The sequence below is a fragment of the Ahaetulla prasina genome, chromosome 7 (genome assembly GCF_028640845.1).
Source record: "Ahaetulla prasina isolate Xishuangbanna chromosome 7, ASM2864084v1, whole genome shotgun sequence".
In the NCBI taxonomy this organism is placed as follows: domain Eukaryota; kingdom Metazoa; phylum Chordata; class Lepidosauria; order Squamata; family Colubridae; genus Ahaetulla; species Ahaetulla prasina.
The window spans coordinates 101,062,801-101,078,852 of NC_080545.1; the positions used below are offsets into that span (position 1 = coordinate 101,062,801).

Sequence of the window (16,052 nt, forward strand, 5' to 3'; positions counted from 1 at the left end):
TTTTCAGTGCCATTGTAACTTCGAACGGTCACTAAGCGAACTGTTGCAAGTCGAAGACTACCGGCAGCCAAATTATTGTAAATCCACGTGGTTTTTTTTAAGCTGAAAAAAAAAAAAAAAAAAGAAGCAGCTACGGCTGCTTTGGTAAGTTGCTGTGAAGACACAGAACCTCGATCCTCCACCAGGGATCGCCTAGTGGTCTCCTTTCCTTCCCTAGCGATGCTTCAAAAGGAATCATAACGCTCGTTCCTTTGTACAAAGGGATGCTATAATTAAGTCTGTTCTTTCTTTTTTTTTAAACCCAGAAGGAACAGAGGAGCCTGTGAAGGTACGAGATGTCGGCGATGGGGTTTATGAGTGTGAATATTACCCCAAAGTGCCTGGAAAGTACGTGGTGTCGATTACGTGGGGTGGCCACGCCATTCCGAGGAGGTAGGCCACTCAACGGCGGATAAAGGCTGGGAAACGGGGCCCTTTAAGAACCTCCAGCCAGGAGCGTCTGCGAGACCCACAATCACACTTTTGAAGGCCCACAACCCTTCGCTTTAGCCTTCTAGGGCAGGGTTCCTCAACCTTCCCAGAGTTGGGAGGGAGCTTAGAGGCCATCTAGTCTAGCCCCACCCCCACCCCCCACTCCGATCAGAATAAGATCTGGTGGAACAGCTTTGACAAACAGCCATCCACATTTCCATCTCAAGGGGATCTGGCTCCAGCCAGGCGTGTTTTGATTTAACAAATTATAGTTTAGTACACAGGGTTGAGCATAATGTCTGCACTCCGATGTAAAGTAGTGTATTTTCGTCCAAACTTAATTAATAAACTTAATTAATAAATAAAATCTGTTTGGTCTTTCTCAACCTTGGCCAGTTTTAAGAGGGGTGGACTTCAACTCCCAGAATTCCCCAGCCACCAAGAATTCTGGGAGTTGACATCCGCTCGTGCCTAGTCGAGAAACTCCGTCCCAGTGGCAGGAAGTTCCACATGCGATGCTCAGAGAATGTAAACTAATGCAGAACCTGATCCAAAGGGCTTCTGGGGATGCAACTGGACAGAAGCCTCTGGACAAATTCAGAGAGGGAGTTTCCGGTTTGCAGGATACATCGCGACTCTGTTTGTTTGTTTATCATGCCTTTATTATGCTGATAAATAGCTCAAGGCGGTGAACATATCCAATATTCCTTCCTCCTCCTATTTTCCTCACAACAACAACCCTGAGAGGTGGGCTGAGCTGAGAGAAAGGGACTGGCCCAAATTCACTCTGATGGCTTTCATGCCTAAGGTGTCACTAGAACTCACCATCTCCTGGTGATTGGCCCAAAGTCACCTAGCCGGCTTTCCTGCCTTAAAAGAATACTAGAACTCACCATCTCCTGATGATTGGCCCAAAGTCACCTAGCCGGCTTTCCTGCCTTAAGATAATACTAGAACTCACCTTCTCCTGGTGATTGGCCCAATGTCACCTAGCCGGCTTTCCTGCCTTAAGATAATACTAGAACTCACCTTCTCCTGGTGATTGGCCCAATGTCACCTAGCCGGCTTTCCTGCCTTAAGATAATACTAGAACTCACCTTCTCCTGGTGATTGGCCCAATGTCACCTAGCCGGCTTTCCTGCCTTAAGATAATACTAGAACTCACCTTCTCCTGGTGATTGGCCCAATGTCACCTAGCCGGCTTTCCTGCCTTAAGATAATACTAGAACTCACCATCTCCTGGTGATTGGCCCAATGTCACCTAGCCGGCTTTCCTGCCTTAAGATAATACTAGAACTCACCATCTCCTGATGATTGGTCCAACGTCACCCAGTCCTCTTTTCTGCCTTAAGACAATACTAGAACTCACCGTCTCCTGGTGATTGGCCCAATGTCACCTAGCCGGCTTTCCTGCCTTAAGATAATACTAGAACTCATCATCTCCTGATGATTGGCCCAACGTCACCCAGTCCTCTTTCCTGCCTTAAGACAATACTAGAACTCACCGTCTCCTGGTGATTGGCCAAAAGTTACCCAGCCAACTTTCATACTGAAGCAGGGACTGGAACTCACAGACTCCTGGTGATTGGTGCAAAGTCACCTACCCAACTTTTGCGCTGAAGATGGGATTAAAGCTCACCATCGCCTGGTTTCTAACCTGGTGTTTTAACCGCCATTCTTCCTTTCTTCCCTTCAGTCCCTTCGAAGTGCAGGTGGCACCTGAAGCCGGGTTGCAGAAGGTTCGGGCCTGGGGCCCCGGGTTGGAAACCGGCATGGTGGGCAAGTCTGCGGACTTCGTTGTGGAGGCGATTGGCACCGAAGTGGGCACGCTGGGTACGTGAAAGGAGCGTTGGGGATGGGAATGGGTGAGGAGGGGGGAACGGTGGGTTTAACTGGTGGACCAGCTGACCCAAGGAGAACCATCAAATCCTCCTCCCGTTCACGTTTCCCGAATTTGCCTCCGATGAGATTTCAAAAAGTGCAAAGAAGAGCAACGAAGATGATCAAAGGCCCCAGAGACTAAAACATACAAAGAACGGGATACGCAGGATTTGGGTTTGGCCAGGCGAGAGAAATGCAGATTGTCCTTGACTTACGACCGCAACTGAGCCGAGGCATCCGTTGCTAAGCGAGACCGTTGTTCAGTGGACGTTGCCCCATTTTACTAACTTTCTGGCCACAGCGGTTAAGGAGTGAGTCACACGGTTGTTAAGTGAATCGGGCTCCCCCCTTGACTTTGCTGGTCAGAAGGTCGCAGAAGGGGATTGTGTGACCCCGGGACACTGCAACCGTCAGAAGTACATGCCAGTTGCCAAGCCTCTGAATTTTGAACATGTGATCAACACTTACATGTGTAAGTGTGAAAAAAAGGCATAAGCCACTTTTTTTTCAGTGTTGTTGAACGGTCACTAAATGAGCTGTTTGTAAGTCAAGGACTACCTGTAAAAGCAATCCACGGTGGTCAGACACGGACAGCCAAAGGGCTGCAATGTGACCTGTGGGGGGGGCGTAAAAATGTCCAGTTCTGGCTTAAGGGATGACCCCCCACCCCCCCACCGCACCTCCCCACCCTATTTCCTAATTCTTTGGCCTTCCCTGCAGGGTTCTCCATCGAGGGTCCCTCGCAAGCCAAGATCGAGTGCGACGACAAAGGAGACGGTTCGTGCGACGTGCGATACTGGCCCACCGAACCGGGCGATTATGCCGTCCACGTGATTTGCGATGATGAGGATATTAAGGACAGCCCGTTCATCGCCCACATCCTGCCGGCCACCAACGAGTATTTCCCCGAGAAGGTGAGCCTCTCCTAGCCCACCTGGTCTCCATCAGGGGGGCGGAGGGTGGAGGGGGGGGATGGGGAGGGGGGTCCAAGCATTGTTGGGCTGTTGGGCTAAGGCTGGTCCCAATCCACCACCACCCCCCGCTCCCTTGCAGGTCAAAGCCTTCGGTCCCGGGTTGGAGCCGGTGGGCTGCATCGTGAACAAACCGGCCGAGTTCACCATCGACGCCCGAGGGGCCGGGAAAGCGGCCCTGAAGATCTATGCTCAGGTCAGCTGGGGGTGGGTTGAAGACTGGAGGCCTGGGAGCCTCTTCTTCATTTTGGTTATTTTATTTTATTTTTATTTTTATTTTTTTTTATTTTTTTTTATTTTTTTTTATTTTATTTTATTTTATTATTTTATTTTATTTTATTTTTCTATTTTATTTTATTTTATTTATTTTATTATTTTATTTTATTTTATTTTATTAAATTTTATTTTATTTTATTTTATTTATTTTATTTTATTTTATTTTATTATTTTATTTTATTTTATTTTTCTATTTTATTTTATTTTATTATTTTTTATTTTATTTTATTTTATTAAATTTTATTGTATTATTTATTTATTTATTTATTTATTTATTTTTATATTAGAATTTTATTTTGTTTATTTTATTATTTAATTTTTAATGTTTATTTTAATTTAATTTTAATTTTTAATTTTATTTTTAGTTTTTTTTAAATTTTTACTAATTTAATTTAATTTAATTATTTACATTCTGAGTGTGGTATTTCTATAAGCAACTCAAGTTGGTGAACGTATCTCGTATACCTTCCTCGTATTTTCCCCCACGACAACAGCCCTGTGATGTGGGTTAGAATGAGAGAGAGAGAGAGGGACTGACCCAAGGTCACCCAGCTGGCTTTCATGACTAAGGAAGAACTAGAACTCACTGTTTCCTGGTTATTGGCTCAAAGTCACCCAAATGGCTTTAATGTTTAAGGCAGAACTAGAACTCACCGTCTCCTGGTGATTGGCCCAAAGTCACCCAGCCAGTTTTCATGCCTAAGGCGGGACTAGAATTCACCGTCTCCCAGTTTCTAGCCTGCTGCCTTCACTCCTAGACCAAGCTGGCGCTCTTGCTTGAAGAAGGGAGCACAGGATCGCTCCCAGCGCCCTGCCTGAAGTGATGACACTTCAGCCTGAGCAACGAAGCCACCTCTACTGAGGAGCCTCAGGATGCTCCCAAGGACTTCTTTGACCATCTAGGAGTAACTTAGGAGTTGGTTTTCACCAAAGCTACTTTTCTTCCTAGGATGCCGAAGGCGTTCCCATTGACATCAAAGTCAAGGACAATGGCAATGGGACCTTCTCCTGTGTCTACGTCCCCACCAAGGCCATCAAACACACCATCATCATCAGTTGGGGAGGCGTCAACATCCCCAAGAGTCCATTCCGGGTGAGTAACTCTGGGACGGAGAAGTGTGTTGGTGTAGTGGCCTATCGGCCACCGGTCCCTCCAACAACCGAATCAGAGGAGGAGGAGGAGGAGGAGGAGGAAGCATGGGAATCAGGGTCAGTGTTAGGACAACCCGGGAGCTCCAAGGGGGAAGAGGGAGTGGACCTGTCAGAGACAAGAGGCGAAGCCTGGGCCATCCGTCAGCCCTCAGGTGGAGAGTCAACAGCCCCCAGGTCTGGAGGTGGCTGATAGGAAGAGGAGGAATAGCTGGGTCCAGTCCCTGATGTGTGGATGTATAGAAAGCAGAGGAGAGGAGAGCAGTGGAAATCTATGGGCCGGTCCTTGGGACAGAAGAGCCACTGCTGCTAGCAAAGACCCTCCCTAGCTCTGGGGATAAAAGGCAGGGGGCGGAGATGAATAGTTGTGGTAGACAACCATTCATCTCCCTGCCGGACAGACTTGTTAGCCCGCGGTGAGAGAGAAACTTTTTGCTGGGGCTGTTGGTGCTCCTCATAAAGGAATCTTTGAGTTGACTTCAGAGGGTTTGTTGTATTTGGGGAGCTGGGTCAGAACAGTTGGGGGGTTCTTGGCCATCTTCTATCAATGGACCTTTGGGGAGCAGGGAGCAGTGTGTCCACCCACCTATGGGCAGGTAGGAGATCCCTGGTCAATCTTCTACCGAGGCTTCGAGATGGGAAAGTCTCAGTCCAACCCTATGGAGGCAATCAACTCTTCCAGCTTCTTCTTACCATCACCCTTATCTGGCTTATGGCCATTCTAATTTTGAACGGTCACTAACCGAATTGTTGTCGAGGTCCACCTGTACGCATCAAATGTCCTCCCTGGTTGAATTTTGATAAATGTGTTTTTTTTTTTAAAAAAAAAAACATTGATCGCATGACTGCAGTCCTTGTCAGGTGTGAGGAACGGTCATCGGTCCCTTTTTTCCGTGCCGTTGTAACGATGAATGGCCATTAAACCAACGGTTGTAAACCAAGGACTACCCGCTTCCATGATTCCCATTTTGCTCTTCATACGTTCCTGTGTTTTTCTTCCTCTTCGCAGGTGAGTGTCGGAGAAGGTAGCCACCCCGATAAAGTCAAGGTGTATGGTCCTGGAGTGGAGAAGACTGGGCTGAAGGCCAGCGAACCCACCTACTTCACTGTGGACTGCAGCGAGGCTGGCCAAGGTGCTCCCGAAATCTGAGATCCAGGGGGAGGCTATGAGATTAAAACTAACACAAACGTTACCGGAAGAGCTGAGCTGGAAGGGACCTTGGAGGTCTTCTAGTCCAGAGGTCTCCAACTTTGGTAACTATAAGACTTGTGGACTTCAAGTCCTAGAATTCTGGGACTTAAAGTCCACAAGTCTTAAAGTTGCCAAGGTTGGAGACCTCTGTTCTAGTCCAACTGTTGTTGGGTTGAAATACCTCCCGAGGTGTCCATTCTGGAGAAGATATATTGACCATCATTTGTGTTGTAAATGTTGTACCTTGATGAAGGTATCTTTTCTTTAATGTACACTGAGAGCATATGCACCAAGACAAATTCTTTGTGTGTCCAATCACACTTGGCCAATAAAAAATTCTATTCTATTCTATTCTATTCTATTCTATTCTATTCTATTCTATTCTATTCTATTCTATTCTATTCTATTCTATTCTATTCTATTCTATATCCCACTTTTGAATTCTGATCCTTCAACCACATCTATTGCTAAGACAATCCATGTTGTTGGATTCTGGTGGGCTCATAGCAGTGTGGGCCACTTTAAGATGGGTGGACTTCAACTCCCAGAATTCCCCAGCCAGCAAAGGGTTGCCAGCAGGGGAATTCTGGGAGTTGAAGTCCACCTATCTTAAAGTGGCCAAGGTTGAGAAACGTTGGTTTATAGGAAGACGCTGATGTTGGGCACCCTTCCAGATTCGTCTGACTAGATTGCCCATCATCCCCAGCAGCAATCTGGACGCTATTCAGTTGGGGAAGACCATCTGATGTCTTCCAGCCTTCTGATGGAGTTCCATCAGCCAGGCTTTCTGGAAGGATTCAAACTGGAGAAGCCAACAATCGGATGTTGGCTTGTCCAGAAGAATCTCTTGGGTGCAGAGACCCTCCAAGATGATGCTGAGCTTGGAGTAGAGATGACCAAGTCTGGTCCCCAAACTTTCTAGACCCTTAATCTCATTTTGGCTTTGCAGGAGACGTGAGCATCGGGATCAAGTGTGCCCCTGGTGTGGTGGGCCCAGCAGAAGCCGACATCGATTTCGACATCATCAAGAATGACAACGATACCTTCACTGTGAAATACACACCTCCAGGCCCTGGGCGTTACACCATCATGGTGCTCTTTGCCGGTCAGGTAAGGCTCATGGCGCCATGGGGCTGCCCAGCCTGGGAGCCTCTACCTATCCCAGATGTGGCCTTAAGACCCGTGATCTGGATCAAAGCTTTTGGGTCACCGATGGTTTTTCTGCTTCTCCATTGCCAAGTTGCATGACTTCATGGCCAGTTTGGTCTAGTGCAGTCACGGCTAATCTTTTAGCCATTGCGTGGCAAACACGGGGCGAGCAGGGGTGGGTGGGTCATGCGGCTGTGTGCCCACACCCATAATTCAATGCGTCCCCCGCCCCGGGCATGAGCCGCGAACCCTCCCCACTCCTCCTGCTTTTGGCACGCGATGGAACGGTGGGCCCAGTACGCCCGTTTTTAACCCTCCCCAGGCTCCAGAGGTTTTCTTGGTGCCTGGGAAGGGCAAAAACAGCCCATTTCCCAACTTCCAGTGAGCCTGAAAGGCCTGAAAATCAGCTGGCCAGCACGCACATGCATGCTGGAGCAGAGCTAGGGCAACGCTCATGTGCCTACAGATATGGCTCCATGTGCTACCTGTGACACGCATGCCATAAGTTCGCCATCACGGGTCTAGTGGTTATGGTGCCAAGCTAAAAACTGGGCGAGAGTGCGTTCTAATTCCGCCTTAGGCATAAAAGTCAGCTGTGTGACCTTGGGCCAAACCAGGAGACAGTGAATTCTAGTTCCCCCTTAGGCATGAAAGCCAGCTGGGTGACTTTGCACCAGTCACTAGGTGAATTCTAGTCCTGTTTTATGCATGAAAACTGGCTGGGTAACCTCAAGCCAATCACTGGGAGCTGGGGAGTTCCAGTTGTACCTTAGCCATGAAAGCCTGCTGGGTGATTTTGGGCCATATATTTATTTTAGAACTGTAGGAGAAGAGGGAGCAGAGCTGGAAGGTGGAGTTAAGGGCATCATCAGCCTAGAATTGTTACGTTCCCACAAATGTTCTAAATCCAGGCCCTCTTGAATTCCATTGATCCTTACCTGGCGCCAATTTAGCATTGAACTTGAGTTGACCAGATTCTTGTGTGCAGGCATGAGCAATAAACCTTCTGCACTGCAACTTCATGTATGGTCCTCCTGATCCATGACCCACGAAAAAGAACAGATGAACCAAGGAATATAAGATCCTCCCTTTACGGTTACATAACAGTACCCTCCTTCCTAATTCCTCTTTTCTACTGGATCCCTGCAGGAAATCCCCATAAGCCCTTTCCACATCAAGGTGGATCCCTCGCACGACGCCAGCAAAGTGAAGGCCGAGGGGCCTGGCCTCAATCGGACAGGTGAGTGACCCTCCCCTAAATGAAATTGTGCATATCCTCTTAACAAAACAGAATTGGAAGGGACTTCGGAAGTCTCCAACGCCGCCCGGCCAAGCAGGAGACCCTCTACCATTTCAGACAAATGGTTCTCCGCCATCTTCTTGAAAACCTCCAGTGATCATTAGAATAACAGCGTTGAAAGGGACCTTGGAGGTCTTCTAGTCCAACCCCCTGCTCAAGCATAACATTCCAGACAAGTGGCTGTCCAGTCTCTTCTTGAAAAATTCCAATGATGGAGCATTCACGACTTCTGGAGGCAAGTCGTTCCACTGCTTAATTGTCCTCACTATTAGAAAGTTTAATTCCAGGTTGCTTCTCTCCTTGGTGAGTTTCCACCCATTGCTTCTTGTCCTGCCTTCTGGTGCTTTGGAGAATAGGTTGACTCCCTCTTTTAATGAAAAGAAGAACTAGGGGAGACATGATAGCAGTGTATCAATATCTCAGGGGCTGCCACAAAGAAGAGGGAGTCAAGCTATTCTCCAAAGCACCTGAGGGTAGAACAAGAAGCAATGGGTGGAAACTGATCAAGGAAAGAAGCAACTTAGAACTAAGGAGAAATTTCCTGACAGTGAGAACAATTAATGAGTGGAACGACTTGCCTGCAGAAGTTGTGAATGCTCCAACACTGGAAATTTTTAAGAAGAGATTGGACAACCATTTGTCTGAAATGATATAGGTGTTTCCTGCTTGAGCAGGGGGTTGGACTAGAAGACCTCCAAGGTCCCTTCCATTATTCTGTCCTGCTAATATATCACTCCTCTTTCAAAGAGAGTGCAAACTTTGGCTCTGGGTAAAAGCCAGAGAGTTTTTTTTATTACAGTTCCAATATTTTCACAGATGGGTGGGGGTCTCCAACAAGGAACTGATTGCAAAATTAGCCCCTCCAAGCTGGGTCCCTGGAGATGTGGCCATCACGCGGTGTGTTCTACAAGCCAGGGAAAGGTGAAATCTGACCATCCCCCCTTCTTGGTGTTTCCTCCCCAGGCGTGGAGGTTGGGAAGCCCACTCACTTCACCGTTTTCACCAAGGGAGCAGGCAAAGCCAAGCTGGACGTCCACTTTGCCGGTGCCACCAAGGGCGAGGTGGTGCGTGACTTTGAGATCATCGACAATCATGATTACTCCTACACGGTCAAGTACACAGCTGTGCAACAGGTGAGCAAAAGTCTTCAGCTCTTGTCCTTATTTCGGGTGATGTCGTGGCTTGTCGGCCGCCGGTCCCTCTAGCAGCCGAATCGGAGGTCGGCATCAAGGCAACCTTGAGGGCTCCGAGGGGGAAGAGGGAATGGAGCTGGCAGAGAGAGAGAGAGAGAGAGAGAGAGAGAGATGGAGGCGGAGCCTGGGCTGTCCATCAGCCCTCAGGTGGAGAGTCAACAGCCCCCAGGTCTGAAGGTGGCTGATGAGGAAGAGGAGGAATAGTTGGCTCCAGTGCCTGATGTGTGAATGTGCAGAAGGCAAAGGAGAGGAGAGCAGTGGAAATCTATGGGCCGGTCCTTAGGACGGAAGAGCCACCGCTGCTAGCGAAGCCCCACCCTGGCTCTGGGGATAAAAGGCAGGTGGAGGAGAGGAATAAGTGTGGCAGACAACTCCATCTCCCAGATGGTCAGTCATTGACAGCCTGCACTTTCGAATCCTGTCTGGGGAATTATCAGAATTCTTCTTGGAATCTGCAGCACTTTCCGAGCGTGTCTGCTGCTGGAAGAAAGTGAGCGCACCTTCCAGGGCTTCCTTTGCAAGTGTGGGGAAAGGAGGGGGGGGGGAAGGGAGCGAGAGCATCACTTTCCACAGGACTTAGAGACTTTGTAGCCTGCTGTGAAAGTGTGGCTGCTGTTGCGTCTAATAAAGGGAATGTTTTGTTAACTACAAAGGGCTTTTTGTGTTTGGGAGCCTGGTTAGAACAGGTGGCCTCCAGGTTAGAATAGAATAGAATAGAATAGAATAGAATAGAATAGAATAGAATAGAATAGAATAGAATTTTTTATTGGCCAAGTGTGATTGGACACACAAGGAATTTGCCTTTGGTGCATATGCTCTCAGTGTACATAAAAGAAAAGATCATCAAGAATCATAAGGTGCAACACTTAATGATAGTCATAGGGTACAAATAAGCAATCAGGAAACAATCAATATCAATATAAATCGTAAGGATACAAGGAACAAAGTTACAGTCATAAGTGGGAAGAGATTGGTGATGGGAACGATGAGAAGATTAATAGTAGTGCAGATTTAGTAAATGGTTTGACAGTGTTGAGGGAATTATTTGTTTAGCAGAGTGATGGCCTTCGGGAAAAAACTGTTCTTGTGTCTAGTTGTTCTGGTGTGCAGTGCTCTATAGTGTCGTTTTGAGGGTAGGAGTTGAAACAGGTTATCTCCTGGATGTGAGGGGTCCGTAGATATTTTCACAGCCCTCTTTTTGACTCGTGCAGTATACAGGTCCTCAATGGAAGGCAGATTGGTAGCAGTTCTAATGATCCTCTGAAGTCTGTGTCTGTCTTGTTGGGTCGCAGAGCCAAACCAGACAGTTATGGAGGTGCAGATGACAGACTCAATAAGTCCTCCGTAGATCCTCCAGCTGTGGGTTGGTGGTTTTCTAAATTGCCTTCTGATATCCTTGGTCAGGGGTGTTGAACTCGATTTCATTGAGGGACGTATCAGGGTGGTGTTTGACCTTGGAGGCCCAGGGTGGGCATGGCCAACTCGACATCAAGGATGCCTGTGATGGTCCGAGCGCTCTGCCAGCAAAAATGGGCTCCCGAGCTCCGTTTTCGGCTGCCACGCCCTCTTGCAACCCTCTGCTGGTGAAAACGGAGCTCAAACTCCCGAGCTCCATTTTTGCTGGCAGAGGCACCGCGGGCTAGTCCTTTACTCTTTCCAAGGTGGCCCTATGGGCCAGATCTAAGCACCCTGTGGGCCAGATCCGGCCCCTGGGGCCTTGAGTTTGACACCCCTGTCCTCGGTCAACATGCTAGGAACCTCTTGACCGTCCATGTTATCAGCCTGTGGAATGAGCCACCACTTGAAATCAAGAGGTCTCCTGCGCTGGAGGCCTTCAAACAGAGGCTGGATAGTCATTCTCTAGTGGACCTTGCACGGAGCAACAAGTAGGATAGGACAAACTCTCTAAGCAACCTGCGCCTGTCCTGGGAATCCTCCAGCCTCCTGCAGGATTTGTGTGACCTTACAGGATATATTTCTGTCCCCCACTAACCAGGGAAACATGGCAGTGACGGTGACCTACGGCGGCGACGCCATCCCCAAGAGCCCCTTCCCGGTCTACGTAGCGCCCCCTCTAGACCTTGGCAAGGTCAAAGTGCAAGGACTCAACAACAGTAAGTTTGGCCGTGGATCGACCCGTTGGGTGCAGTTGAGTTGAAAGGGTTGTGAGAGTTGAAGCGCTGGGTTGTGATAGGAGAGTACCAGGCTGAATTTGAGGGCGGGGCCAAGTACATCATCAGTTTGGGGTGTCTATACCCCCCATAAGGAACCTAAGGCCAACCCCCCCCACTTGAAGTCTGTTGACTCTTAGCTTGGGCCAGTTTGCCTTGACAGAGTTGACAGAGTCAACCTATCAGCCCCAACAATCTGGCTCCTCGTTTTACTGACCTGGGAGGGATGGAAGACTGAGTCAACCTTGAGCTGGTTAGAATCGAACTGCTAGCATTTGGCAGAGTTAGCCTGCAGTACAGCATTCTAATCACCATGCCACCAGGACTCTTCCTTCCATCCATCCTTCCTTCCTTCCTTTCTTCCTTCCTTCCTCCCTCTCTTCCCTCCTTCCATTTCTTCCTTCCTTCCCTTCTTCCTTCCTTTCTTCCTCTCTCCCTCTCTCCCTCCCCCTTCCCTCCCTCCTTCCTTCCTTCTCTCCTTCCTTTCGTCCTCCCTCCTTCCTTCTCTCCCTCTCTTCCTTCCTTCCTTCCTTTTTTCCTCCCTCCCTGCCTTCCCTCTTTCTTTTTTTTCTTCCCTCCTTCCTTCCTTTCCTTCCTTCCTTCCCTCCTTCCTTCCTTCTTTCCTCCCACCCTCTTTTCCTTCCTTCCTTCCTTCCTTCCTCCCTCCCTCCCTCCCTTCTTAGCATTAGCACATACTTATATATTGCTTCATAGTGCTTTCCAACCCTCTCTAAGCGGTTTACAGAGTCAGCATTATTGCCCTCAACAATCTGGGTCCTCATTTTACCCACTTCGGAAGGATGGAAGGCCGAGTTGACCTTCGATTGGTCAGGATCGAACTCCTGGCAGTGGGCAGAGTCAGCCTGCAATACTGCATTCCCACCTCTGCACCACCAGGGCTCATCTTGACAGAATTCAATGTGTTTAGCTCTCCTGTTCTGTCCATGTGCAGAGGTCGATGTGGGTCGGGACCAAGAATTTACGGTCAACACGCGAGGAGCCGGTGGCCAAGGACAGTTGGACGTGAAGATCAGTTCGCCCTCCCGCCGGCCCATTCCTTGCAAGATGGAGACTGGGGCCACCAACGATGTCCACTCAGTGAAGTACATGCCACCTGAAGAGGGTCAGTATAAAGTGGACGTCACCTACGATGGGAATCCTGTGCCCGGAAGCCCCTTTGCCGTCGAGGCAGTGATGCCCCCAGACCCAACCAAGGTCAGCTCTAGCCGGATGTTCAGGGCTGCAGGATGTCAGAAGGGGAGGGGGCGAGATGGCCTTGGGGGTGGGAACTGGATTCCAATGCCCTCCTGCAGTTTCTTGCTTTTTAATGATAACTTTATTAAACTTTTAAGGAAGTGTGGTAAAAATGAACAGGGACTCTTAATTAAGGCGAGAAAAAGATAAAAAGAAGAAAAGATAAAAAGGGGAAAGAGGAAGGAAAGGAAGAAAGGAAGACGAGACAAAGAAAGAAGAAAGAGAAAGGACATACAGAAAGAGGGAAGGAAGGAAGGAAGGAAGGAAGGAAGGAAGGAAGGAAGAATGAACAGAGAGAGTAAGGAGAAACAATGAGAATGAAGCCCAAACTGCAGAAAAAAATAGCCAACCACCAGGAGATGGGGAGTTCTAGTCCTGCCTTAGGCATGAAAGGTGGTTGGGTCACTTTGGACCAATCACCAGGGGACAGTGAGTTCTAGTTCTGCTTTAAGCATGAAAGCCAACTGAGTGACTTTGGGCCAATCACTAGGAGATGGTGAGTTCTAGTCCCACCTGGGAGACTTTGGGCCAATCACCAGGAAATCGGGAGTTCTAGTCCCATCTGTGGCATGAAAACCAGATGGGTGACATTGGGCCAATCACTAGGAGATGATGAGTTCTAGTCCTTCCTTAGGCATGAAAGCCAGCTGGGTGACTTTGGACCAATCACCAGGGGACAGTGAATTCTAGTCCAGACCACGGGTCTCCAACCTTAGCAACTTTAAACCTGGCGGACTTCAACTCCCAGAATTCTTGAGCCAGCTTTGCTGGCTGGGGAATTCTGGGAGTTGAAGTTCTCCAGGCTTAGAGTTGCCAAGGTTGGAGACCCGTGGTCAAGACAGACAAACAAACGATGAACGAACGAATGAATGAACGAATGAACTAAAAAAACAAGTAAGCCTGACAACTCTCCCCTTGTTTTCTGCTAGGTGTGTGCCTATGGGCCTGGCCTGAAGGGGGGCTTTGTGGGCAAACCTGCCCCTTTCACCATCGACACCAAAGGAGCCGGGACGGGCGGGCTGGGCTTGACCGTGGAGGGTCCCTGCGAAGCCAAGATCGAGTGCCAGGACAACGGCGATGGCTCCTGCTCGGTCTCCTACTTGCCCACGGAGCCCGGCGAATACACCATCAACATCCTCTTCGCCGAAACTCACATCCCAGGCTCCCCCTTCAAGGCGGACATCAAGCCCGTCTTTGACCCGACCAAGGTGACGGCCAGCGGGCCTGGTCTGGAGCGTGGCAAGGTGGGCGAGGTGGCCACCTTCACCGTGGACTGCTCCAAGGCGGGCGACGCCGAGCTAACCATCGAGATCATTTCCGATTCGGGCGTCAAAGCCGAGGTGCTTATCCAGAACAACAGCGACGGCACCTATAGCATCACGTACATTCCTTCCTTCCCGGGCACCTACACCATCACCATCAAATACGGCGGGCACCACGTGCCCAAATTCCCAGCCCGGGTCAACGTGGATCCCGCCGTGGACACCAGCAACGTCAAAGTCTTTGGGCCTGGCGTGGAACCTCGAGGTAGGTTGTGGCGAACAGGGCGACGGCCATTTTACTTCGGCAGGACGAAAAGTCTGAGTCCCAAAGTGGGGAAAATATATTATGAAATTAAGAACCGTCTTGTAGGAGATGAGCCTGAGGGAGGGGTAAAACACGTCATAAGTCACGTGTCTCTGCGTGCCTGCAAGAGATCTAAGTCCAGCCCACCTTGAATTCTTATCTCCCGCTCATTTCCCTTAACAGTCAGTTGGCCAGATTCTTGTAGAGAGTTTAAGCTTGCAATAAACCTTTAGACAAGTAGTCCTCAATGTACAGCAGTTCATTTAGCGACCGTTCTTGCTTATGACCGTTTTTCATAGTTACGAGCTTTGCAGTATCCTTATGATCACGCGATCAAAATTCAGACAATTTTGTTTTGGCAACTGACTCCTGTTTATGACGGCTGCAGTGTCCCTTTTACGAACTTCTGACGAATAAAGTCAATGGGGAAAGCCCGATTCACTTTACAACAGCGTTCCTAGCTCAAGAGCCGTGGTGGTTCACTTAACAACCACATTGTCAACCGCTGAGGGCAGTCCCATGACCAAACAGGCAGCAAATAAATTTAATAAAAAAGAAGTAAATTACGGGACCGCCTGCTGTTTCCACATGCCTCCCACCGACCCGTGCGCTCTCACAGAGAGGGTCTTCTCAGGGTGCCGTCCGCCAAGCAGTGTCGGCTGGCGGCCCCCAGGGGAAGGGCCTTCTCTGTGGGAGCACCTACCCTCTGGAACGAACTTCCCCCCGGTTTGCGCCAATTGCCCGACCTTCGGACCTTTCGCCGGGAACTGAAAACTTATTTATTTATCCAAGCGGGACTGGCCTGATTTTTTAAACTCTACATTTTAATTTTAAATTTTTCAATTGTAATTTTATTGGGTATTTTATAGGGTCAATCGGACGGTTTTAATTTCGGCCTTTTATTGAATAAGTTTTTTAATTGTTATTTTAGTGTGTATATTAATTGTTTTATATGAAGGCTGTACACCGCCCTGAGTCCTTCGGGAGAAGGGCGGTATAAAAGTCTAATTAAATAAATAAATAAATAAATAAAAATAAATTTTTGGGGTGCCCCCCCCACCCCCCAGATCCAAGCGGGGTGCTCATTATTGCTCACTCCTTCGCTGTTCTCTCCAGGGGTCCTGCGTGAGGTCACCACGGAGTTTACGGTGGACGCCCGCTCTCTCACCAAAACGGGGGGCACCCACGTCCAAGTGCGGGTCATTAACCCTTCGGGGGCCAAGACGGACACCTACATCACCGACAACGCGGACGGCACCTACCGGGTCCAGTACACCCCCTTTGAGGATGGTAAGGCTCCCCTGATGCACTCCCTCCCACTTCTCTCTCGTCCCCACCCACCCTTGGATGTGAGCCCTTCCCAGCTCCCTTGGATGCAAAAGGTACACTCCAATAAGTCAAAGTAGCAACTAGGATTTTCCTCCTTGCAACAGTGGCCTAGAGGCGGAGCTCTCGCCTCACAATCAGGAGGCTGTGAGT

The 16,052-nt window shown here is 49.0% G+C and overlaps 1 protein-coding gene across 8 annotated transcripts in view; it reads left to right on the forward strand.

The window, feature by feature from the left end:
* The window catches only part of FLNC (filamin C), a 94,328-nt gene that overhangs the window by 41,091 nt on the left and 37,185 nt on the right, over nt 1-16,052 (forward strand). For all 8 annotated transcript variants that reach the window (XM_058189845.1, XM_058189849.1, XM_058189846.1 and 5 more), the window contains 13 exons: nt 306-432; nt 2,168-2,304; nt 3,073-3,266; nt 3,406-3,519; nt 4,549-4,692; nt 5,758-5,881; nt 6,890-7,050; nt 8,239-8,329; nt 9,353-9,522; nt 11,579-11,696; nt 12,706-12,968; nt 13,937-14,534; nt 15,690-15,863. In XM_058189845.1, coding sequence (XP_058045828.1) covers nt 306-432; nt 2,168-2,304; nt 3,073-3,266; nt 3,406-3,519; nt 4,549-4,692; nt 5,758-5,881; nt 6,890-7,050; nt 8,239-8,329; nt 9,353-9,522; nt 11,579-11,696; nt 12,706-12,968; nt 13,937-14,534; nt 15,690-15,863 — 2,415 coding nt within the window. The remainder of the gene's footprint in view (nt 1-305; nt 433-2,167; nt 2,305-3,072; nt 3,267-3,405; nt 3,520-4,548; nt 4,693-5,757; nt 5,882-6,889; nt 7,051-8,238; nt 8,330-9,352; nt 9,523-11,578; nt 11,697-12,705; nt 12,969-13,936; nt 14,535-15,689; nt 15,864-16,052) is intronic.